This window comes from Talpa occidentalis, unplaced genomic scaffold, assembly GCF_014898055.3.
Source record: "Talpa occidentalis isolate TD23 unplaced genomic scaffold, MPIMG_talOcc4v2.1 talOcc4.5, whole genome shotgun sequence".
NCBI classification, from domain to species: domain Eukaryota; kingdom Metazoa; phylum Chordata; class Mammalia; order Eulipotyphla; family Talpidae; genus Talpa; species Talpa occidentalis.
The window spans coordinates 118,131,059-118,156,800 of record NW_023604861.1 but is presented as its reverse complement, the minus strand read 5'-3'; the positions used below and the strand labels follow the sequence as shown (position 1 = coordinate 118,156,800).

Sequence of the window (25,742 nt, the reverse complement as noted above, 5' to 3'; positions counted from 1 at the left end):
AGTAAATCCAAGGGTGGAGAAAAGAGAAGACGAAGGACGCGCGTTCCCGGGCTCGTGACCGCTGGCTGCGCCGGGAATCCGCGCCCGGCAGCCTTGGAGAGATGGCCAGCGGCGGGGACCGGCGCGCGGTGGGCACCCTCCACCTGCTGCTGCTATTGGCCACCTTGTCCCCTGCGATCCTGGGCGCCGTAGCCTGGACCGAGGAGAAGGTGAGGGGCTGTTACTGCGTGATCGTACCTGGGCAGCTGCTGCAGGGTGCGGGGACCCCGGGCGGGGCGAGCCCCACCTAGGCGAGCCTGACGCGGGACAGCGCCGCGGCCCCTGGCCCTGGCAACTGTGCCTTTACCGGGCGTCCCAGGACTCGCGGCTCTGCGTCCTCGCCTGGGTGACTCGATGGCCGCGGGGCTGCTTTTGGAGACGCCACGGGGCTGGGTGATGTCACCGGCCTCCCCCCGCTTCGGCTCGGGTCTGATGCGGGTCCTGATGCGCGCAGAAGTGTGTTTCGCCCGCGGCTACCGAGCCGGGAGGTGAGGTCGCCTCTTCCAGTCTCTGCCCACTCGGGACCCCCAAGGCCAGCGGTCTGGGCGCTCCCCCGCCGCGATGGAGCCAGGCGAGCCTGGGGGTGTGCCAGCCGCTCCCCACCGCTGCATCCCAGGAAGCCCCAGGGACGTTGAAGTTTCCATGCAGCCGCTGGACAGACATATGCTAGTGATTGTCTGTTTTAGATTTTTAAGCAGAGAAGCTCTGAACGAAGGAGTTTTAACTAGAGACCCGCTTGATTTTAGAATATTTTTTTCCTAAAAGAGTAAAATGCAATGGTCAGTGAAAACGCACTTAGTTGTAGGTGGTGATTTGGTGCAAGGAACAGAGGATACAAGTGATTTGCAACGTCCCTTTGTGTGAAATAAATAGGTTCACAATTATTTTCCTTTCTTCTGTATCCTCGTGAAGAGGTGACATTGCTAGGGACTTATGCAAATGTTAAGATAGTGAAGTAAAATGGCATGCTTTTAAAGATGATAAGAAAAGCAGTAAAGGAATGGATGTGACTTTGAAAGTGCTAATCAACAGATCTCTTCAGGGCTTACAGCATGCCTGTATTCACTCACATATTTGAAATGCAGGGCACAGTGGTGAAGGCAAGAGTCTGGGGTGGCCCAAGCACCCTCTCTCACACAGCCACAAATGTATGTGCACCAATAATTGCCCACTTCAGCTCTCTGGGTTGCGATTAATAGCCTCACCTTTCAGGGCCCACAACATGCTCCCTCTTACACATGGAGACCACCAGCCACAGGGAACCTGGTTGAGATGAGGAAAGTCCACTCAAGAATGACTTCATTGTTTTTTAACTTTTCTTTTTTTAAATATTTATTTATTTATTTATACAAGCACTGGGCACAGTCAGAGGAAGGGTGAGAGAATTCACCAGAGCCAGAGCGGGGAGCAGAGCAGGCAGAAGGACCGAAGTACACTGCTGAGGGGAGCAGCGGGTGGCAGGAGAGGTCTGCGCGCCATGTGGGACCCTCCTCTGGTGGCCTGGGAGCAGCCGGGGATCGAACTGGCGCTGCAGAGGGTGCTGGCAGCTTCGCAACCCAGCGCTCAACTGCTGGGCCACCGGGGAGGCCCGAGAATGACTTCATTGTTAAATAAAAATGCTACTGCCCATAGGGCTTCAGTAGGAATAACATCCATTGAGGAACTCTGTTACTCTTTAGTTACATTGTCTCTGTCTTCACATCATGGTAGGTACCTTCTTGATCAGAAAATGGGAAGGAAACCTTAAGTACCTAAATATGCAGGCACAACAAATGTATCTTTATTCTACATCTAAATGGATGGGGCTGTTTGAAATGTCTTTTAAAGTAAAAGTCTCCTTTACATGTATTCTCAGAAGCTTCTAATCACTTCTCTTGGTAAAGCTAGATGCTTTCGAATGGTTTTTGTGAAGGAAGCAAAAGGCAAAATCAGCTATGACAATTCCTGATTTCTGGACACCTCCCCGCTTATTTTTCAGGTTTTCATATAAAGTCTCCTGGGTGGCCAGTACAGTTTGCAGCCTGGGAAATGAATTTGTTCACACTGAGAGACATGCCTCCCTGCTTTACATAGCATTTAACTATTTTAATCAGGTGAGGTGTGCCCTTGGTACACTGGTCTGCCCACAGGTGAGGTGTGGTAAAGAAAGCATTGATTTTGAAATCCGCTTTCTTTGCTTTGAAGTAAAGGTGTGTCTCTCCCAGAGGCATCTGATAGGCAAAAACAGTTCAACCCTCATTTATGTTTGAGCTGGAAAATTGCTTACTTGAAACCTCTAAACAATTTTCCCATAGAAGCAAAATTGCAAATTGTTGGACTCAAAGCTGGGCCCACAGGTGTATCTGCAAGGGCGTCTACCTAACAGGTATTTTATATGGAACCATGTCCCTTGATCTCACAGTGGCCTCTGGAGAAGGAAAGTTGGCCGCAGTTATACCAAGGAATTGAAGAGTCCTTTCCTTTCCACCTCCCCATCTTTTGAGGTGGATGAGTCCCACCTGACAGTTCAGGGCACAGTGCTTAGGAAGTGAACACTGTGGGGTGTGTGGGGAGAATTGGGGGCCAGAGATAGAGCTTACTTGCCCCTTTTTGGGTCGGGGTGGACCCTAAATGGAATTCCAAAATAAGTAGATAGCTTTTGGAAACTATTTTCCTTCCCCCACTCTTCCTTTCCCTGGCCTTCCTTATAACATAAAGGTCATTCTGGATTGATTCATGTTCCAAAGTTACTTCTCCTGACTCCTGCTCCCTCTCCTTGATCCCCAATTCCGTTCCTTTCGTAGAGACACATCTCTTCAGTACAACCTGGTCAGCTAACTGTTTCAAGGTATATTGCTAAATCAGTCCTTCTTCAGATATGAAAGACTGCTGCCCGTTAAAAGGGCTTCCTAGGGGGCCTCTCCGGTGGCGCAGCAGTTGAGCGCCAGGTTGCGAAGCTGCCCGCAGCCTCTGCAGCTCCGGTTCGATCCCCGCCTGCTCCCCGGCCACGGGAGGAGGGTCCCACATGGCGCGCAGACCTCTCCTGCCGCCCACTGCTCCCCTCAGCAGTGTACTTCGGTCCAGCCTGCTTTGCTCCCTGCTCTGGCTCTGGTGAATCCTCTCACCCTCCCGCGCTTCTGACTGTACCCAGTGCTTGTATAAATAAATAAATAAATCTTTTAAAAAAAAAAAGGGCTTCCTAGGTATTTTAAAAGGAGCACTACAGTTGAGCTCTAGTGCATGTGGGATCCTCCGCCGGTGGCCGGAAGAGCCGGGGACAGATTTTATTGAAGTCTCCCAATTATGCAGTTAACATGTGCTCATTTTAGAAAACCAGAAAAATACAGAGAAGTGTCCTCAAAAGACAAGTTTTTTCATTTATAATCCCACATTCAGAGATTATTGCTGTTAACCATTTTCATGTTTTTATTTCTAGTCTTGTTCTCTCTCTCTCTCTTTCCATATATACTACATATACATATAGACACATACATCCATCTTTTTTTTTTTGCAGAGATGATATTTATACCTGTGTCATGGGTTTTTATGTGAATTGCGTGAACTGTACATGTAAAGCACTTAGTGCAGTGGTTGGCATATAGTAAATGCCCAATAAAGTTAATTGTTTTTAAAATAAACAAGCACAAATATTTCATATAAATATTTCATATATGTGCTGCATACATATCTTGCTATGTCTCTTAATACTTTAGAATTAGTATTTCTCTGAGCCAATAAAACTTACTTAAAAATATCAGTTGATGATTATAAATCATCATCATCCCATAATTTAACTATTCTTTAATTTTCAGATATTTAGGTTATTTCTAATCTTTCTCTATCATAAAGCTGGAACCTAATATATTTTCATTGGTAGAGTTTTCCTTTATTATCACAAAGGTGAAAGAGAAAAATTCAAGTCATAGTGGAGGTGAAAGGGCAGATGCTTTGAACAGAGGAACCCCAAACCAGAGAGTTGGCCTTACCTAGGAGTCCTCCAAGGTCAGCTCTGGCAAACTGTTTTACCTCTTTCCAACATGTCACATTCTTCTGGTTCTGGAGTCACATGTATTCTAAAAGTCCTTAGTGTTTCCCTTCTCCATGGTTCTAAAAGTCCTTAGCTCTTCTTTTGGAAGCAGCAATGGAGATGCCACAAGGCAGGGCCAGGAAGGTCAGTGGAAGGTAGGCCAAATTTTGATAGGGAAAGAAAGACAAAATGTGCCATTTTGGAACTTCTACTATCTGGCAAGTAAATACTAGACCAATCATTTTTCAGACAAGGAAGCATTTCCATGTTACGGCTAAAAAGTAAGGGAGCAGGAATTGGGGCTTAACTTTTTGTGCTGAAGCACTGCACTATTTTGCTTTTTGGTAGAGGGCTGCTAGCATAGATAAAGTTAAAAAAACTTTATCTCATTAATTCCCAACCTTTCCACAATTGCAATAGTGCTATCAGTGGCATCCGACACACACAAGTTCCATCAATGCTGGCAACATTGAATTTGCAGGTAGACAGGTGTTAATTGAGCACTGTCTGGGAGGCACTCACATGGGGTGGGAACTGGAATGGAACTGGCTGTGCTTCTGTAATGATCTCCTTTTAAATCAATGGTCTGGGACCTCAAGTCTCCTGCAAGCTGGGCCGGCTCTACAAATTATGTAATTAAAACCCTCTTTGGCCTGGCACCCTGTGATTAGCCTAGAGGAGATGCTTCAGGATATCGGTTCACACTTTATAAAAAGAAAGATTCTTGTCACCCAAAGCAGACTTATTGTCCTTTCTGCCTGGTTGAAAAAGACAAGGCAGGGGCTGTAAAAGAGACTTGTTCTTCTGAGAATGTCTGTACCGATAGAAATTCATCTAAGTGCCTGTTAACTATTTTAAACCTAGAAAAATTGGGGGTTTGCGTTTAACAGTGGGCTCACTACAGTTTTGCCTCATTTACCATCCACACGCCCAGGTCATGCTTTCTTTCCAGGTGTCTCTTACTCCTTCCTCTCATCTCCACAGAGTTTTATATTTATTGAGTTCTGAGAGTAAGGCTCTATAAAAATCGAATGGATGCCATTTAGGTTGGAGAGGTCAAATGCTTTTCCATCCAGTGCTTTAATGAATAGAAAGGTATAAGTAATTAATTGAGTGTGGTTGTTTTTCTTTCTCTATCCTTTACTGACTAGAAAGCTTTTATCTCTGTGATTTCACTGGGGTTCTGTACCCCCAGGGAAACAGAGAGTTCATGGCTCCAGGAGCTTGAGAAACAACACATCTGAGTCTCTAGTCGGGACCATCAACTGGCCTAACTGCTGGACTTACCCTTCATTCATCCATCAAGCAATTTTTGGAGTTATTTGTCAGCTATATTTTTTCCACAATATTTGTTATAGCTGCAGATACTAGAGGCTTATTTATTTTGTTCCTGCTTTCTTTTTAATTTCTCAAGAATTCTTTCAAGCTTCCACAAGTCATCTGTTTAAACACAAGCTTAATTTCTTTTCAGAGTGGACGTGAAGTGAAATGTCCTTGGTGACTAAGTAGGCTCTGGGAAAGAATAATTAGCATTAAATGGAACAGTAAATAGAGCCACTGGTGAAATGCCTTTGGCACAACAGTTGATTATGGCAGTGACTATCCCAGTTAATCCACTTGTAAATCACATACAGGACAAAGCCCACGATGTGGAATCACTGAATTTCCTGGTTCTTTGTCCTGGTTCTTTGTGACGGTAGCTCCCTATCTCCCCCATCTTTATAATTGCTAGTGCCATCAACTGACTTGGTCTTTATGATGGCCAAAATGCCCACTTTACTTTATTGTTATGGAAACATAGTCTTAGTGCACGTAGCTGTAGAAAGATAGTACATCTGTCGATTCCTTACTAGATGAATTCACCCAGAGTTTATTGAGAGCTTAACATGAGTTGGGCACTGCGTGGCTCTGGGTAGAGTGGAAAATAAAAGAGAGAGAGGGCTTGTCCTCCTGGAGCTGACATGCTGTATGCAGGAATGAGAGCTTCCACATGCTAGCCAAGGAAGTGGCCTCAAATGCAAGGCAAAGAGTTGAAGACAAAGAGCCTGAAATGTGCAGGAGTTTGCCAGGGAAAGCTGAAGGGAAAAGCCTTCAGGTGGAAGGCACTGCAATGCTAAGGCCCCAAGTGGGTGGAGCCTCACTCTGCTTTAGGGCCCTGGAAGGGTGGGTGCGGGCAAAACTGAATCATGGGGAGCTGGGCTGGTGGCTCTTCATGGGGTTTGTTAGGCAGCAGGAGAGGCCAGGCAGGCTCCTGTTGACCAGGTTAGGTAACATTAACCCTGTAAGCCTTCTGACTTCTTGCCTCCATTTTCTGCTTTTCCCATCTCACACTTTTGTTCTGTCATTTAGTTTCTACATTCTTCTCAAAGTGCTGTTTGGGAGTTAACATAAGGACTTAGGTCCTGAAATTTAAAGTCTACAGTAATAAATTTGTTAAGGATATGTATTTTAAAATTTATCACGAGGGCCTCCCTGGTGGCGCAAGGGGTTGGGACACAGCCTATGAAGCTGTCCGCAGCCACTGCTGCATGAGTTCGATCCCCAGCCAGGGAGCTAACCCACATGGTGCAGCAGACCTCTCCTGACACGCCCGCTGCTTCCCTCAGCAGTGTATTTCAGTCGATCTGCCTGTTCTGTTCCCCACTGTGTCTCTGGTGGATCCTCTTACCCCCCGCAACTCTGGCCTGTACCCCAGTTCTTGTATGTATGGGTAAATGAATATTTAAAAAATAAAAAATAAATAAAATGTATCACCAGTAAACAAGTAAATCTTAAGATGTACAGGTACTGCATCAACATCCGGGAGCCCACTGCAAGCACATTGGTGACGCAGAAAGGAGTAGAACTAGCTAGCATCTGGAAATCCATGGAACTGGGATCTTTTTATGGGTTTATTGTAACTCTCCTATGACAGTGGGAAAATCAGCTCATTTCTGTGAACCTCAGTTTCCACTGACATAAAGCAAGGAGGTTGGACTAGGTAATTTCTTCTAGCGCTAAATTCTATCCCTCTTTAGAGTTTGACTGAAGGTAAGAGAACTAAAAATTATTGAGTGTTTACTATGACATTTTGCATATATTGCTCACCTTATTATAGTTACCTTAGGAATTAGGTGTTATCACCTTCATCTTACAGATGACGAAACTGACCTTTAATGAAGTTGAGTAACCTTGCCAGAGTTACGGTAAGTGGTAGGAAACTGAGTTGAGAGATTGCTGAGATCTGCCTGAATCTGTGGCCCATGCTCTTTGAGAGTGACACAGCGTATCAAAGTGCAGATAAGTAATTAGGCATAGAGCATCCCCTAATTCCACAGTTTCCTAGTAGCCACATGGAGTGTTTCACCGGAGTGAAAATAACTGTGATTTACTCAGACATACTCAACTAACACTGATCCTGAAAAGGGCTGTAAACAAAACAAACCTCCTCCAATTTCTGTTTTGCTTACCAAAGAAATTAATATCCTTATGTTACAGTCATCATTTCCCTTAGGGCGGAATCAGTGGGTGAACCACTCACTTCCCTATAGGGAGGAGTAACCTTTACTCTTCATTGCCTGATAAACATGTAAGAGTGAATAATCCATCATTACTTGTGTCATAAGAAAACACAGCATGGAGGAAGTAATATTCAAAATACAAATTTGAATGTTATGTTTATTAGCTGGTTAAATTACATAAGTGTACCTAAGAATGTGAACATTAGTAGAAAAAACAATTATGCTAAAAATAAAAACACATTGTTTTGTTGGCTATAGTTTTGGATTTTCTTAAGAACAGGAGATCAACAATTGATAATTTTAAATCTTAACTTTATAGAATTGTACCAGAAATCACTAAAAGTTACATAAGTAATAATGTTAAAGATTAATTCTCAGGGCCTCCCTTGGTGGCACAGCGGTTGTGGGCTGGGAAGCTGCCCACAGCCTCTGCAGTGCCGGTTCGATCCCCGGCCGCCAGTGAGGGTCCCACATGGGATGACAGACCTCTCCTGCCGTGCCCGCTGCTCCCCTCAGCAGTGTATTTCTTTGTCAGTCTGCCTGTTCTGTTCCCTGCTCTGGCTCTGGTGAATTCTCTCACCCTCCCGCGCCTCTGACTGTACCAGGTGCTTATATAAAATAAATCATTAAAAAAAAAGATTAATTCTCAAATTCAAAGCATTATGATAATTTTGTTTTTAAAATAAGCTGCTAAAACAATTAATTTAATTTTTTAGATGTTAAGGGGCCAATTCTAAAGTTTGAGTAGTTTTATTTGCTTTGCATGACACAAGAGCTGGCCCTTTATTTTGAGGTTCAATGCAAATATTTTCAATTGCAAATGTCTCAGGAAATGTTGTAACTGTATTATGAAATGATAGCCAGTTCAGTAATTTTATTTAATCCTCAGAATTATCACCAACCAGCCATTTTGAATTCGTCATCTCTTCGGCGAGTCGCAGAAGGCACCAGCATTTCTGAAATGTGGCAAAATGACTTAAGGCCCCTGCTGATAGAACGGTATCCTGGATCCCCTGGAAGCTTTGCTGCTCGCCAGGTGAGAGCACAGCACACAGACCTAAAGGTTATCAGATGTCTCTGTCTTCACACGGAGATAATGGTATGCCTGAAGTTCTGAGTTGTCTAAAAGTGAGATCTGTCATCTCATCTTCTTATTCACTCAAATAGGCAACTAAAAAAGTTATACAATTGTGAGTAAATGTCTATACTGGATTAAGAAATACACGTTAATCCAAATAAATGTAATCTCTGGCATTCACTATCAGACTGGACACTAAGTTCCCAACTCTTTTTTTTTTTAAAGATTTATTTATTTATACAAGAACTGGGGTATAGGCCAGAGGTGTGGAGGGTGAGAGGATTCACCAGAGACAGAGTGGGGAGCAGAACAGGCAACATGAATGAAATATCCTGCTGAGGGGAGTGATGGACCAGACAGGAGAGGTCTGTTACACCATGTGGGTTGCTCCCTGGCCTGCCAGGGATTGAATTCCTGCTGCAGTGCCTGCAGATAGCTTCGTAGTGCTGTACTTAATCCCTTGTGCCACCAGGGAGGCCCTCTAAAGAGATTTATTTATTTTTTAAATAAATAATTTTTTTTTTTATAGAGGCATGTTTTATTTATTTGTTTGTTTGTTTGTTTTGTTTATACAAGCACTGGGTACAGTCAGAAGCGCGGGAGGGTGAGAGAATCCACCAGAGCCAGAGCGGGGAGCAGAGCAGGCAGAAGGACCGAAGTACACTGCTGAGGGGAGCAGCGGCCGGCAGGGGAGGTCTGCGCGCCATGTGGGACCCTCCTCCGGTGGCCGGGGAGCAGCCGGGGATCGAACCGGCGCTGCAGAGGCCGCGGGCAGCTTCGCAACCCAGCGCTCAACCGCTGCACCACCGGGGAGGCCCAATAAATAAATTTTTTAAAAGATTTATTTATTTATACAAGAACCGGGGTACGGGCCAGATGTGTGGGAGGGCGAAAGGATCCACCAGAGACAGAGCGGGGAACAGAACAGGCAGAAGGACCGAAATACACTGCTGAGGGGAGCAGCGGCTGAGACAGGAGAGGTCTGCTGTGCCATGTGGGACCCTCGCCGGCCGGCCGGGATAGAACCCACACTGCAAAGGCTGTGGACAGCTTCACAGCGTGACGCTCAACCGCCTGAGCCACGAGGGGAGGCCCTACATAACTTTATAAAGTTATACACATAGTAGTGATGAGTCCAGAATGGAGACCAAGTCTGCAAGTCTGCAGACCAAGAATGCAAGTCTGGAGACCAAGAATGCAAGTTTGCCTTCTCCATCCTATCACTGGAGAGCAGTGGCTGCCTGGAACCTGTTCTGTATATTTGTTCTCAATGAGTCTCTAGGCTCATCTCCCAAGCGCATGCTTAAAAGAAACTCAGGGTACTTACTGGGGCTTTCCAAAATCCTCAGATTCTCATCACAAAACACCTAGGTCTATAATGCTCACTCAACTCAACTCAACCTTTTTCAGTTCCTCCTACCTTTTGCTCAGAAAGTCATATAGATCCAGAAAGATATATGTATACTTCAGACATGAGGTTCCTTGCCTGCAGGCTCTAGAAGTCCATAAACACATCAAATGTTACGATTGTGATCTTTATTTAGCTTCAACAGAATATATAACATAAATAATATGCATAGTATTGTGATTTTAAAAATATGTATTTATTTAAAAATGTTACTCATCCACAATAGCTTGCTCCATGTATGTATATGGGTTGGAGGCAATAGGAAATTTATTGATGGTATTGTGGAATGAGTCAGGGACGGCTGCTGGGCTACCTGGATGTGGTCTTGATGACATAGCAGGAATCCTGGTTCAGAATGGTTGTGTCAGAAATCTCACTTCAGAGATTAAATTTTATGATTTTTTTGAGATGAGAATCACCAATCATTTTTAGAGAGCTGTCACCTAAATGGTAGAAGGCAAAGGGGTTTAGCTTTTAAAGATGAGGTAGATGGCACTGAGTGATCATGAGGGGACTGCACTGATGGTCTTCATTTGACTGGGGCAAGTACTTTACACGCAGAACTAAATTCAAACAAGAATGGTGGGCAGGTTTTTTTTTTTTTTCTACCAAGGCCCCTTTGAGCACTTGATGTTTCATAGTTTACAAGTAATAAATTTTAAATATAGGGCCTCCCTGGTGGTGCAAGTGGTTGAGTACTGCACTATGAAGCGGTCTGTAGCCTCTGCAGCCAGGTTTGATCCCCAGCCAGCCAGAGAGCAACCCACATGGTGAGGCAGACCTCTCCTGTCTAGCCCGCTGCTGCTCCCCTCAGCAGTGTACTTTGGTCAATCTGCCTGTTCTGTTCCCTGCTCTGTCTCTGGTGAATCCTCTCAGCCCCTGCATCTCTGCCCTGTACCCCAGCTCTGTATGCATAAATAAATAAATCTTTTTAAAAAATTATAAATATAGATTATAGGTTATGAACTTTAAAGTTAGAAAAGACCCTCAAATTCCAAAATAATGAGGACTTGATATCAAATTGGTTAGTGAATTAACTTGCAGTTAACAATAAAGATGTGCATTTCTAGGACTCCCGTTCAAGGACTGATATTGGGAACAATATCTCATCACCTGCATTTTTGTTGTCTTTAATCCATGAGCTTAACATTGCCTGTTAGATTTTTACAATATTTTAATTTAAGGAGATATTTTAATTTCAGGAGAGATTTTATTTTTATTGTTTTTTTAAATATTTTATTTCATATAATTTTTACATCATTTTTCATTTTTGCTCAATGTATGCATTTTCATTTTGGTTATATTCCCCATACAATTGCACCCCCCCTTATTTTGACCCTAATCCTTTCAGGAGAGATTTTAATGTAAAATTTGGAGTTTGAAATTTTGGGGTATGACTATGATTTCTAGCTGAGGCAGAATGAAAATGAATTTAAAAATTAGGATGATAAGGTCTTACTAAGAAGCAATTAATGGGCCTCCCTGGTGGTGAAGGGGGTTGAGTACTGCACTATGAGGCAGTCTGCAGCCTCTGTAGCATGAGTTCAATCCCTGGCAGGCCAGGGAGCTACCCACGTGGTGTAGCAGACCTCTCCTGACTCTCCCGCTGCTCCCTTCAGCAGTATACTTTGGTCAATCTGCCTGTTCTGTTCCCCACTCTGCGTCTGGTGAAGCCTCTCACCCCCACATTTCTGGCCTGTGCCCCAGCTCTTGTATGCATGGATGAATAAATCTTTAAACAAACAAACAAAAAGCAATTATTCTCCATTTCTTTTGGTTTTTCTCCCTTTCCCATTTAAAAAAATGTATAGGGCCCCCCTGGTGGTGCAGGGAGTTTAGTGCTGTGCTGTGAATCTGTCCTCAGCCTCTTCGGCATGGGTTCGATCCCAGCCGACTGGCGAGAATCCCACATGGCTAGGCAGACCTCTCCTGTCTCACCCGCTGCTTCCCTCAGCAGTGTATTTCATCAGTCTGCCTGTTCTGTTCCCCGCTCTGTCTCTGGTGAATCCTCTCACCCTCCTGTGCATCTGGCCTATACCCCGGTTTTTGTATAAATAAATAAATCTTTTAAAAAAATGTATAGTAATCCAAAACACAGTGTGTTCTGGATTGCATTTTAGCATACCACCTGGGCCTCAGCCTTTTTTGCTACCCAGTGTTAGGGCAGCGCAGCTGCTTTAGATACCCCTCCAGAGTTAGCACTCCCTGCTTAAAGGCATTCTAGTGAGAAGAGCAGCGGTTTTTGGCACTTAGTCTAGAGCATTATACAGGGAAGTTGCAGACTGAGTCTTTAAGCCAAAAGCACAACAGCAACGAATATTGGTGACCTAATTAGATTGTGCAGCCAATTTGATTGTTTATAAAGAAATTAGTTGCTAAGATAAATAAAAATATTTATTCTGAAAAAAATCATTACCTCAAGGAGAACTTTCTTGGAGCATTTGTTGATGATTTTGTGGATTTTAGCATCAACAGAGATATCAGAAATTATGGCCAAGACCTGTTTAGTATTTAAGACACAAGTTTGTGTGTGAGACATCAACTGAGCCAAACTAACATATATAAATATATATATATTTAAACTCAATTCATGGGGTAAGCATTCAAGCTGTTATTGGTGTTGAAGACTTATGGAGTAGTTCATCATCTGGATACCAGATGTTCTGGAATATATGTGGTTTTTTTTTCAGATGACCCCTTTTATGAAGAAAATAAATTTCCCCAAAGTTTGGGGATAGCTTTTCTTCATATTCTGAGGAAAGCTTATTTTGGAAACATGGTGATATTGTCCCTTTGAAATTACAAATATTCTGTGTCATATATTAATATATTAATATTATGATAATGTCAAAAAAGTTAGAAACACTTCCTTTTATTATAGGAAAAGACAACTGGTAGATGTACTAAAAGGCAAGTTACTGGTATACTCGCTATTGTTTATTTGGGGACTGTTTATTTATTTGGCATTGCATTTGCAGGATTAACTGTAGAATGCTGTCCTTCTTGGATTTAGTTCTGTTCTTCCAAAGGCCTTTCCTAAGGTTTTTCTAAGGCCTTTGCCTACGTGCTGTGTCACATCAGCCAAAGCAGACCACACAAGTCTTGGCTGGGCTAGAATATTGTGTATTTCCTTGGGGGAAAAGATCTCCCAATCATTTCCAGTTATTATAAGTTATTTTTCACCTCAAGGTCCATTCCACTGGATATTAATTGTGGAGCAAATCACCAATTATATTGATGGTTAGTTTATTGTATGAATTAAAAAAAAACATTTTCAAGGTAACTTACAAAGATGTACATAATATTTCAAAACCAAGTAAGTGGAATATGGTCAGAAAAATGAGATAATGGAAGACTAAAAATAGGAGAGGGCATATGGGACAGAATGAACTCACCCATAACTTCTCACACCACAAATTCTAAATTTGAAAAGAAGATACCTCTAACCCTGGAAAGAGGTGTTTCTTTTCCATCTGCTGCATTTTTCCTATCAGATACTATGTTGCTCTTAAGTCCCACAATGATCAGGAGAGGTGGGAAAATAGATTCTTTCTTATTCTTACCAGCACTTGCATTGGGTCTGGGCCTAGCTTGAATGTAGAGTGAAAACTACTTGATTGTCATATAGTTCAAAGTTGCTTATTGACTTTTAGAATAGGCAGGACACCCAACTATCCTCCAACCACCTCCTTGTTAGGGATTTCTCCCTATGTTATCCTTAACAGACCAGCATGAGTATATTTTGTTAGACTTCATGATGTTAACAAAGTATTTGCTGGACTTGGGGCACATGCTAAATCCCGGGGACAAAAAGACCTACCATTTGCAGTTCTAGCCCCCCAAAATCTTAGAGTGCTAGTTGAGACATGTAGGATCCTAACATGCCTCAAACATGCCTCCTAGAAATATTAAAAATGAACTTTAGCACCTACTGAACTGGATCTCTATTGTCTGACATGTAGAATGTCAAATACATATTATTGAGTGAGACAAGCAAGGGGTAGAATAATCTGAAAAGTAGGATTCTAGTCCTATAAAAATATACACTGCTCTGCCAAACATATGTGTTCATGTGTAAGTGCATTGAGAAGTACAGGGAGAAGGGGAAATAATGTGTATTAGACTATTAATGTTGTTAATATTAACACTTGGTCAGGATTGATTGGCAAGGGGAAGCTTATAGGGGAGGCAGAGGATTCATATTTTCTTAAACATCCTTGCTATTAATATAATAACCATATGTTACATTTTTAACTTTAAAAACTATTGCATAAAAATTTTAAAAATTGTTAATAAATGAAAACTGTGTCTAGACCTGATGTGTTATATTTTGTTTTGATCAGCACATCATGCAGAGAATTCAGAGACTTCAAGCTGACTGGGTCTTGGAAGTAGACACCTTCTTGAGCTGGACACCCTATGGGTACCGGTCTTTCTCCAATATCATCAGTACCCTCAATCCCACTGCTAAGCGCCACCTGGTCCTCGCCTGTCATTATGACTCCAAGTATTTTCCCCATTGGGAAAACAGGGTGTTTGTGGGAGCCATAGACTCAGCTGTGCCATGTGCAATGATGTTGGAACTTGCCCGGGCCTTAGACAAGAAACTTCTCTCTTTGAAGGTATCTGTTTCCCTCTAATAGCTTCTTGAGATAAAACATGTTAGCAATAACTCAGAGGAACTCTAGAATCCTTGGGTGGTGGACAGTGAGGAGGTCATTTAGAAATGTAGGTTTTGGGTACATTTTGTTCTTTGTTGCAAAATAAGATGAGGTTGGATAAATATTAGTTGGAAGACTACATTCCTTAAAATATTAACTTTGAGAAATTAATGTGATAGTGAATTCATAGTTGGCACCTGGTTTCTCAATTGCAAATTCACATTAAATTACAGGCAGCATTTCTTCATGGAGAAATGAAAGGCGGAAGGATGGTACAGGCATACGTAGGAGAACTGTGTCTATTGCTTCCTGTTTATAGAGCCACAAAATAACACAACCTTCTAATCTGAGAGATGGTGGCTCCTGTGGTGGGGGAAGGGAGTTGCTGCAAAGTTGCTCTGAAGCAGAGAGTGGGTAATTCAAACACATCAAGATGAAAAGCATGAAGCAGAAATGCATTATTGTCATTATCTGTGAATCTCGGCTCAATTTTATGAAGCATAGCCATCTTTTGTTATGTTTTCAGCTCAAAATACTCTGGGACTCTCAGATGTTATTTCAGCCTCTGTGTTCTTAAGGGTATATTGGAAAAAAGTGCTAAGCTAGATGAAGACATTTTGTTCAGATATCACTCATAACCAAGTAAACACAATAAAGCCAAAACAAAAAACTTTGTTTGCAGGCAGCAAATGCCTTTTTTCTTCCCTCAAAGCTTTATGTAGGGGCCAGCCTTTGATACAATGGGGGTAAAGAAGTAAAAGTTTTATCTTGTAATGAAAGTAATAGAGATATTTGGTTCTATTTTTGTTGGATATGCTGAACTTGAAGAAAGCAAGAATTGTTTACAACCTCTCAGTATCCTTTCCACTGTTTTTTCATTATGTTTTGCTTTATGAACCTTCTATAAAGTCTTTGTCCCATGTTCTATCCTGCATTTTTTTTAAAGATTTATTTATCCATGCATACAGTAACTGAGGTACAGGCCAGAGGTGAGGGAAGTGAGAGGATTCACTAGAGACAGAGCAGGGAACAGAACAGGCAGACTGACTGAAATGCACTGCTGAGGGGAGCATCGGGCGAGTCAGGAGAGGTCTGCTGCATCCCGTGGGTTGCTCCTTGGCTGGCCAGGGATCGAACTTGTGCTGCAGTGGCTGTGGATAGCTTCATAGATTGTGTCTCAACCCTTTGCACCACCAGGGAGGCCCTGTTGTTTCCTGCTTTTAACTAGCATCCTTACCTACAAGTTCAGTCAGAGAGTTCAGAAGCTGATATAAAAGTTAAATTTTTCATATTTTCATTTCTTTTATAAGGACATGAAATGATATATGGCTTAAAGACATAGTCTGTGTGGAGGGTATGTTTTCTCTTGGTGAGATTCTTTATCTTTCTCCATGTAGCTCATACTTGCTTTGGGGGGAAGCAGAAATAGAAAGGGATGAAAAGGTTGTTAGGTGGAGATCCTCATTAAAAAAATAAAATAAGTACACATATGTCTTAAGTAGCTCTTCTAAGACAATTAGGGAAAAATACTGGTTCTGAATAAAACTTTTGAGAGAATAAGACGTATTCTTCCGTTAGATCTTTAAATTTGCATGAAGGATTTATTTTAAGTTCTTTGACTGTCATGGATTAGGAGAGTAGTGGTGGAAAAGACTAGATAGTAGAAGATGTAATTGTCCCAGCTCCTTGCATCCCTCCTAGCTCCAGCAGTAAGATTACATACACATTCACATCTTTTGTCTCTAGCTTTGTTGTGTTCTCTCACTGGAACAGGTTGTACTTCCTCATTCCTTGACTTTGGTCTTGGGTATTTGACTTATTTTGGCCAATGGGATGCTTCTAGATGTGACACAAGCAGAGGCTGGAAATGTGCTTGTGCAAGTGGGCTTGATCTCTCACCTTTGTCATTGCTAAAGGCAAGGCGATGGGACTTCTTCCTGGGACCAGGAAGAGGATAAAAGACAGGTCCCTAATCGGTATTTTTGTACCTTATTGTTTAATATGGATGAACCCAAAGGGTGACCAGATATTTGAGTCTCAAGCATGAAAGCAAGCAATCAAAACAAATGGAAAATGAATTCAGAAAAACTAGAGTACAAGGAAGTACTCAGAGTACTTAAAGTACAAGAAGGTGACTTAGAGTACACTATTAAATCTCTTCAGGGGGCCTCCCTCGGGGCACAGGCAGTTGAGTGCTGCACTGTGAAGCTGTCCACAGTCTCTGCAGTGTAGGTTTGATCGTGGGGAGAAACCCATATGGAGCAGCAGACCTCTCCTGTCTCACCTGCTGCTTCCCTCAGCAGTGTATTTCATCATTCTTCCTGTTCTGTTCCCCACTCTGTCTCTGGTGAATTCTCTCACTCTCCCGCACATCTGGCCTGTACCCCGGTTCTTGTATAAATAAATAAATATATCTTTAAAAAAAATCTCTTTAGAGGGCCCCCCTAGTGGCTCAAGGGATTAAGCAGAGCACTATGAATCTATCTGCAGCCACTGCAGCAGGAGTTCAATCCCCGGCCGGCCAGGGAGCAACCTACATAGTGCAGCACCCTCTCCTGTCTCACCTGCTCCTCCCCTGAGCAGGGTATTTCATTCAATTTGCCTGTTCTGCTCCCCACTCTGTCTCTGGTGAATCCTCTCACCCTCCGCACCTCTGGCCTGTACCCCAGTTCTTGTATGCATAAAAATAAATAAATCTTTAAAAAAAATCTCTTCAGAGAGAGGAGGACAGGTTACATCCATACATCCATAATAAAGAATGGAAGCATCTGATTAAGTTGGGCCCAATGGGAGCACATGCTCTGGGGACCCGAGAGAGGCTGAGAGAGTGAAGGATTGTGTGTTTTTCTGCAGTAGCTTCAGTGGCTTGAATTCAGGCACAAGACAGGCAGAGTTGGACTTCTGTTTCTGCCATGTCAGTTTGACCAAGGTAAAGGCAGGTGTGGAGTTGAGCATGCATGCAAGAGAGTGATGAGAATGACTGATCTGTCATTTAAGCTGAATATGGAGTGAAGTGAAGACCTGATGGGTTTGAAGGACTGTGAAAAAGTGAATGATTCAATAGACTAGGGATTCCTTCTGGGGTTAGAGTACCAGAAGGACTAATCTGAAATGTGAGAGTTGTAAGATGGTGGAAGGTATAAAGTGGATCACAATCCTACTTACCCTTCCAAGTGCTGCACTAATACTGTCACTTCCAAAACATCTTCCTCGCCACCCAAGCATTCTGTCTCTATTCTATCCAGTTTCTAAAGGAGTTTTACATTGCCTTTGTGATCCTTGGCACATTTTGTTGTGCTCATGTATTTATATTTCCCTAACCCAACTAAAATATAGGTTCTTTCAAGGGAATGGCTGTAATTATTATTCTTTTTGTCCCGGCTGCATTCCTAAGGCAGAATCTTGAACTTAGACCCAATAAAAATCTGCTGACTTAAATGAGTGGACATGCAAAAAAGACTTGCTTTTCTTTCAGGTTGGATTTCCTGGGAGACACACTCTGACTGGAGTTTAGCAACTAAGTCATTCCTTAGGGTGTGACTTTGGCTCAACACCTGTGCCAGGGAGGGGAGACATGGATTAATCAGAGGAAGAGCTGAACTGCACTACAGATTCAACATCAACCTCAGTGCACTCCTGGGGGGCTCTGGAGGTGGAATGGCCCTGTAGAGAGAGCCCTCAGGAGCTGCTTAGACCGATCTTTGGATATAGGACCTTACTCCCACTCATTGGCTGAGACAAATCCTAAAGGGACTAACAGCTGAAGGCTTTCAGCTGACAGGTTTCTCTCCTGAAGCCAAAACAGTACGTCCTCTGAGAACACACTGGGAGGTGTCTGCCAGAGCAGGCTAATCATTTCAGGGTTCTCTCTGGAGTTGGAAAAAAAAAATAAGACTTCTGTTTTCAGAAGCAGTGCAAGAAGATGAGGTTTATATGTGTGAACTATGGGAGGGGTGACAGTTTTTGGAGGAAGTGGTGCAAAATAAATGTTGGCATATTTTCCCTTGCTCTAGTAGCTTTCTGTTCTTAATGGTATCTCTACCTTTTTTCCCAGTGAGTAGGAAAGCCTGTTGTTTTTTTTTAATCCTTGCAGAATTTTAACTTTCTCTTTACTGTGTTTGTTACCAGAATATTTCAGACTCCAAGCCAGATCTCTCACTCCAGCTCATTTTCTTTGATGGGGAAGAGGCATTTCTTCACTGGTCTTATAGTGACTCTCTGTATGGGTCTAAGCACCTAGCTTCGAAGATGGCATCGACCCCACACCCACCTGGAGCGAGAGATACCACCCAGCTGCATGGCATGGTGAGTTCGTGTAATCTCTCTGGTGCTTTAACTTACAGGCTCTGCTGCTTCACCGGAAGCCACAGTTACACCAGTCACTGACCAAAAAATGCTATAGTATCCTTGGAGCAGAGTGTTTATAATAGAACATTCCTTGGCAGGCATTGGATTTTTGAGGAATCCCAGAGCTAAAAAGAATGATTCTGGGTTAGAAGTTATATTTGAGCTTAATTAAAATGATGTAAAAAAATGACATTAAGGAAACATCAGATTCGGTTCAGTCCAATAGGAGTATATTGCCTCAATACTGTCTAGAGGTCGAGAGAAAAATATCCCTTGTTTGAAGTCTCCATAAAATACAAGGATGCTGGGGTCTTGGAAGGTGTAGAAAGTGTGGGACATAGTGTAGGGAGGGTAGTGAAGAATTTCCTTGGGGGACTCTTAATTGTGTCTGTGATATTTTAATGTATCAGTTTTCAGGTGGTGTTTTTGACATGGGTTTGGAGATGCTTTGATGCTGCTTAAAACCCTGCTCTTCTTACCAATGAGTGCTACACAAGGTCTCATTTTCAGCCTTATTCCTGGCCCACAGCCCATGCCTAGTCTTTCACCCCACTCTTGAATTCCCTCCCTACTTTGACTCTCTTCTCATACTTGGCTTCTACTCAGCCCTCAAGTCCTTACTAGCCCCAGCTGGGAACCTCATACTACCTCTGTATCTCCACCCAGCCTGCATCTCACTCTCTGAATAGATAGCCTATTCCTAACCTCCTTCCCCCATCTCTGTCCTTTGCCCTATCAACGACCTTCACCTTATGAGTCCAATTTGCTGTATTAAATATCCTCTATGACTCTAACACATCTGATATGGACATTTTCTCCATCTTATTGTCCACTTGTAGCTCTTAATGGGGTCAGAGGAATATGGTTAGCACCTCAGTCAGCCTTTTTTTGTGTCCAAGTGGCTGTGAAACTTTTGAAGAGGAGAGACCTGTGGATCAGTAGGAGGGACACATTTATTAAACAGTCCAAATATATGAATCCATAGTGATAATTAAGGCTCTTAGTAGCTTATCCAACCTTTGAATATAATCCTATTTTAAACAAGCCTTTTTCTTCCAATGAATGTATTTAATCATTATTAATGAGTTAGTAGATACTATATACCTAAAATCTGCAAATATTTATTATGTGTCAAGGTCTATGCTAGATATTTACCCACACATTATCTCACTTGTATAAATGAGGAGTTTTTAATCTGGGGGATAGTCTTCAAGGAGTCCTCAGGCCTCCTGGTTATTTTACAGCTCAAACAATTAAGAAACACTGGTTTAATCATAGAGGCTTATAACCAGAAGAGACTTTTAGTGATTAGAAAGTTTGAATTCCTCATTTGATAGAAAATGAAGTGGAAATCCAGAGATATACGATTATGTATCTCCTAGTGAAAACATTTTTTCTTATTAACTGCTTTGAGGAATAAATAGTTACTATCCAAGTACTCACCTATATGCAGTTGAATCACTATTGACTAAGGAAAATGGTTAATTAGAATGGAATAAAAGATCAGATAGGCTTGGATTCCTGTCTGGAAAATATAGCAAATTTACGCTTTAAAAAAAACAACTATGAAATATTTGTCAAACTAGCTTCTTCCTATGTTATCCTTAATGATATCCATTTGGACCTATCATTTGTTATTTATCCACACTGTGTAAGCAAGTTTTAAAAAGTTCTCTAAAAATAGTTATCTTATCATGTTATTAAACTTGTTCATTTATACAACTGCTCATATTATTCTCAATTATTAAAATGCAGTTAATTTTGACTGATTTTTTTTTTCGTAGGTGAGTATGAAAGGTGTTTTGGTAACAGTGGTTAAAACGATATTCTTTCTCCTTTAGGATTTATTGGTTTTATTAGATTTAATTGGAGCTTCAAATCCAACATTTCCCAATTTTTTCCCAAACTCTGCCAGATGGTTTCAAAGACTTCAAGCAATTGGTAAGCACCACTATTAATAAACAGTCAAACCTGGCTTCTTCTTACTGACAAACACTGCATTGAAAACTTTAAATTTACTATTTCAGTGTATAATTTAATTATATGATATACTTTTATGGCTTTTTTCTTACTTTGTTGGTTAGTTTATATTCCTATTCATCTCTTTTACTAGGCTTACATTGTTTTTCTACATGAAATCACATTTTGAAATGGAAACATAAAATATTGCTTTTCATATTTGCATATCCTTAGAAATTATTTGAAAATATTTTCTCAGAGCCTTGTTTGAAGCATTTGGAATGCATCTCTGGGAAAAATTTGCTCAGTAAAACATACTAGCTGATGATGAATGTTATGTCCTTAAAATGATAACAAAAATATTCTTTAATTTTTCCTTTTCCAGCTCTGTTTTTGTCATCTATTTTCTGACTTATCCAGACATTATTTTTCTTTAAATCTAGTCCAATCTCTGTTTATCTTTAAGTGAGTAAGAGATTGGATATAAAATCTTCCAAGAGTCATTTAAGAGATGGTTTAGAGTCAAATAAGTGAGGGTAGACTAGGCCAGGCCGAGTCAGATTAGGCAAAGAAACAGGTATCTTTGACTTAAGAGAGAGACTTGGGCTTAGAGAAGGAAATGTGAATATTTTCTACTCTTTATGGTTCGATTCCCCTACACCTACACCTCCAGCACATACATGCACATACATACACACACACCCAGAAAAACCAGTGAACATCAGGGAGAGATAGATCTTTATTATAGAATCCAGGCTGGAAGAACTGTTTTTGAGGTAAGAACTTTAGACTAGGAATTCCTTATCGGCCACATAAATTTCTTGTACCAGGACAGAATTGTATTCTTTCTAAGTAGTAGGAAAAGTATTGCCCTCTCAACTCATGCTTTTGCCATGCATTCAGAATTTGCTAACATCCAGATCTAGAATATTATGAGAGATATTTTTACCTGGACCTCACATGCTTATTTTTGGCAAACTTCAATTCCTAGTTTGAAAGATTGCTATCATGACATTATTACCGTAAGGTTCTTGGGCTGCTTTCCTCTAGTATGTTTTCTTTCCTTTAATGGTGGTCTCAGGAAGTTGGGTTTGGCCTTCTTTCAAGGATTTTGTGCACTTTTCTTATTTCCTCCATCAGAATGAATTTATATTGGTAACTTGCACCTTAATGCAATTTTAGCCCTTTGTATGCACCTCCCGGTGGTATTTAGACTTCAAACTACATCTCTAATTGTACAAGGAAAAGTTATATCCTAAGGTAAATGTTCCTAATATCTTATTACTTGTGCATGCTTACCACTTTACATTTCCCCTTTAAATTTAGCAAAAAAACCCAAAAATCCTAAAACAAAAACAACTTTCCTGGGAAGCTTCAAATTTCTTACATTCTTCTTGTGTTCTCTTGTAACATCTTGTGTTTGCTCTCTTTCTCTTTTTTAAAGATTTATTTATTTATGCATACAAGTACTGGGGTGTAAGTCAGAGGTGTGTGTAGGAGATTCACCAGAGAGAAAGTGGGGAGCAGAACAGGCAGATGTACTGAAATACACTGCTGAGAGAAGCAGCAGGTGAGGCTGGAGAGGTCTGCTAAGCCATGTGGGTTGCTCCCTGCCCAGGGATTGAACTGGTACTGCAATGGCTAGCTATAGCTTGATAGCACTGTCTTTAACCCCTGCACCACCAGGGAGGCCCTCTTGTGTTCTCTTGAACATCCTGTATCTTGGAACCATGTAATATAGGACATCATATTTTATGGACCATGTAACTCTTGTGTTCTATGTTACAAGATGACAAAAATATGGACTATAGATCAAAGGTTCTTAAACTGGAGCACCATCAGAATCACATTAAGGAGTTGTTACAACACAGATTCCACCCCCAGAGTTTCTGCTTCAGTAGTCTGAGGAGGGGCCAGATATTTTGCATTTCTAACAAGTTGCACGTGATGCTGATGTTACTCCTTAGAGACCTCACCTTGGCAATAATGATATCCCTTTCCAGAGAATGACTGCTCAGGGTACTTTATTCTGTTGGAGTATTCGCCTTTCAAATTCTCATGTCTCTCCACGCATTCTTCATGCAGGATCCTAGGTGTATAAGCACACCTGTGCTTGTCCTCCATTTTCCTCTGACTTTCTCATTCTCCATCTCTTCATTAATGTATTCAGTTTTACCCCTAAGGAGGGTCTCACCTGTAAAGTAAGAGTCATGCATAATTCTATTCTCCTTAGAACTACTCCAAAATGTACACACCCAAGTTCAACTCAGGTATTTATTGTCATGGGTGTGACTGTGCTTCCTATTACATAATGCTTTAGAAATGATGGCCACATACATGTGCTAAGATTTCACTCTGGGTGTATTCTGAACATTGATCAGATAAAAATAAATATTCATCTGCTGTCTGTCACCTGCAGAATATGAACTCCATGAATTAGGTTTGCTCAAAAATCACTCTTGGGAGTCACAGTATTTCCAGAATCATGGTAATGGAGGTGTGATTCAGGATGACCATATTCCATTTTTACGAAAAGGTAATGTATGTGTGTGTGTGTGTGTGTGTGCATGAGCGCATGAGCTCATGGATATATGTATGCATGCCCATATACATTTTTTGCCTATTGTATTTATGTGCTGCATGTAGATTTGCAATAATCTAAAGCATGAAGAAATGTTATATTTAATTAATTGATTAATTAAATAGCCAACAATAATATCATGCCTTCTATTTTTTTGTGAAAGCCATTCCAAATTCTTGACAATGACTTTATTTTTTTTCTTACACTTTATATCCATAAAAAAGCTTATATTACCACTGACATTCCACTTTTCCTTTAATAAAGTTAGACTATCTCCCATCTAAGTACTAACCAGACCCAACCCTGCTTAGCTTCTGATATCAGGTGTGTTCAGGATGGTATGACCATAGATATATAGAATTAGATTGTGTTCTTATACTTTATGTATTATAGTGTTTTCTGGTTAATGAAGATGCAAGATATTTGATATTGAGATGGTGGAAATCTAAATCATCCCAAAGACTTTTGCAGTAGCCTCCTAATTGCTTTTAGGTTTTGCTTTTGCTTCTCTATTCCTTACCAGCCGTAAGAGTCCATTTTGAAAATGTAACTTAAATTATGTTTCTTCTCTGACTTAAAGCTCTGGTAGCTTGCCATCATGTAGAATAAGTTTTTATCTGATTTACAAAGGCCTCCATTTTTCCAGTCATTTTCTGACTCTGTTCCCCCTCTCCAAGATCACTCCCTACCCCTCATTCAGATTATTATTATTTTTTAAAGATTTATTTATTTATTTACACAAGCACTGGGTATAGTCAGAAGCGCGGGAGAGTGAGAGAATTCACCAGAGCCAGAGCGGGGAACAGAACAGGCAGTCCTACAAAATACACTGCTGAGGGGAGCAGCGGGTAGCAGGGGAGGTCTGCGTGCCATGTGGGACCCTTGCCAGCGGCCGGGGATGGAACAGATACTGCAGAGGCTGTGGGCAGCTTCGTAGCCCAGCGCTCAACCACTGTGCCACCAGGGGAGGCCCTCATTCAGATTATTGCTCTGATCCAGTCACATAGTCCTCATTCCTGTTACTCAATCAGGAACAGCACACTGTTGCTCATTTGCTAAATTGCTCATTTGCACTTGCTTATACTCCTGCCCAGAATGCTTATCTTCTGATTTCTGCACCATTTGCTTTTCCCTTTGTTGCATGTCTCTATATTTAATTGTTAGTTTCCAAATAGGCCATGCTGTCTTCCCTTCCATCTCTAGTCCCTTACCTTGTGTATTATTCTCTATAAACCTTATCATTTTCTGAACTTATTTTTTATATATTTGTTTTCTTGCCTCTTTCTCTACTGGAATGTAAGCTCCATGTCGACAGGGCTTTGATTTATTCTGATGAAATTTGCAGTCCTAGAATAGGGACTGGCACATGGTGGGCCCTTTGTAATTACTTAGTAAATTAATATTTGTTTAATGAATCAATGATTTTGGAGTACAAGGGAAGACACAAAGTAACATAATACACAAAGATGAATTATTGACTGGCTTTATATGGTACAGAACTCTCGCTCAGACTTTTGCTTGAAAAATGACAATTTTTCATGGGAAATATTCATTTTATTGCAAATTGGTTCTTTCTTATAGGTGTTCCAGTTTTACATCTGATATCATATCCTTTTCCTGAAGTCTGGCATACCATGGATGACAATGAAGAAAATTTGGATGAAGCAACCATTGACAACCTAAACAAAATCATACAAGTCTTTGTGTTAGAGTATCTTCATTTATAATATTCTGGTTTTGCTTACGGTACCTGCATCTAGTATTGCTTTCAGAAACCAAAGTGCCATTTCAAATAATCTGACTGCAGAAAAATGCTGTGTGGAAACATCTATCCTATAGAATCAATCTGCAGGTTCTAAACTGATCATTAATTTTTATCTAGAGATTAAAGAAAGGTAAATATTTAGGAAAACAGAAAATAAATATCTTTTCAAAAATTCTCTGGATAAGAAATTATGAAACCAAATCAGATTCAGATATTTAGTATTATGGTCTAAACAGTACTTAAATATGATGGTGATGTGCAATGTGTAGTTTTAGCTTTAATTTTTTTTGTACTTGGGAATCTATTGCATGTAACAAAGAAATGTAAGATGAAAACTCTTAAATTTCTTTGAGAAATAATTGTAGTGTTTATTTCATGGAAAATAAATCAGAATTGAA

General features: G+C 41.2%; 1 protein-coding gene across 1 annotated transcript; it reads left to right on the top strand.

Annotated features, from left to right (window-relative positions):
- Nucleotides 1-25,742, top strand: QPCT (glutaminyl-peptide cyclotransferase). The gene is made up of 7 exons (XM_037526796.2): nt 1-209; nt 8,435-8,581; nt 14,375-14,653; nt 18,821-18,997; nt 20,881-20,980; nt 23,418-23,534; nt 25,161-25,742. Exons 1-7 carry the CDS (start codon nt 102-104, stop codon nt 25,304-25,306), a joined length of 1,074 nt encoding a protein of 357 aa, XP_037382693.1. The 5' UTR covers nt 1-101; the 3' UTR covers nt 25,307-25,742.

Bases quoted from the DNA above. Each gene is read 5' to 3' on its own strand.
- QPCT (XM_037526796.2), top strand. From the start codon at position 102: ATGGCCAGCGGCGGGGACCGGCGCGCGGTGGGCACCCTCCACCTGCTG. The intron at 210-8,434 runs GTGAGGGGCTGT...TTTAATCCTCAG, and splicing joins TAGCCTGGACCGAGGAGAAG to AATTATCACCAACCAGCCAT. The intron at 23,535-25,160 runs GTAATGTATGTG...TCTTTCTTATAG, and splicing joins TATTCCATTTTTACGAAAAG to GTGTTCCAGTTTTACATCTG.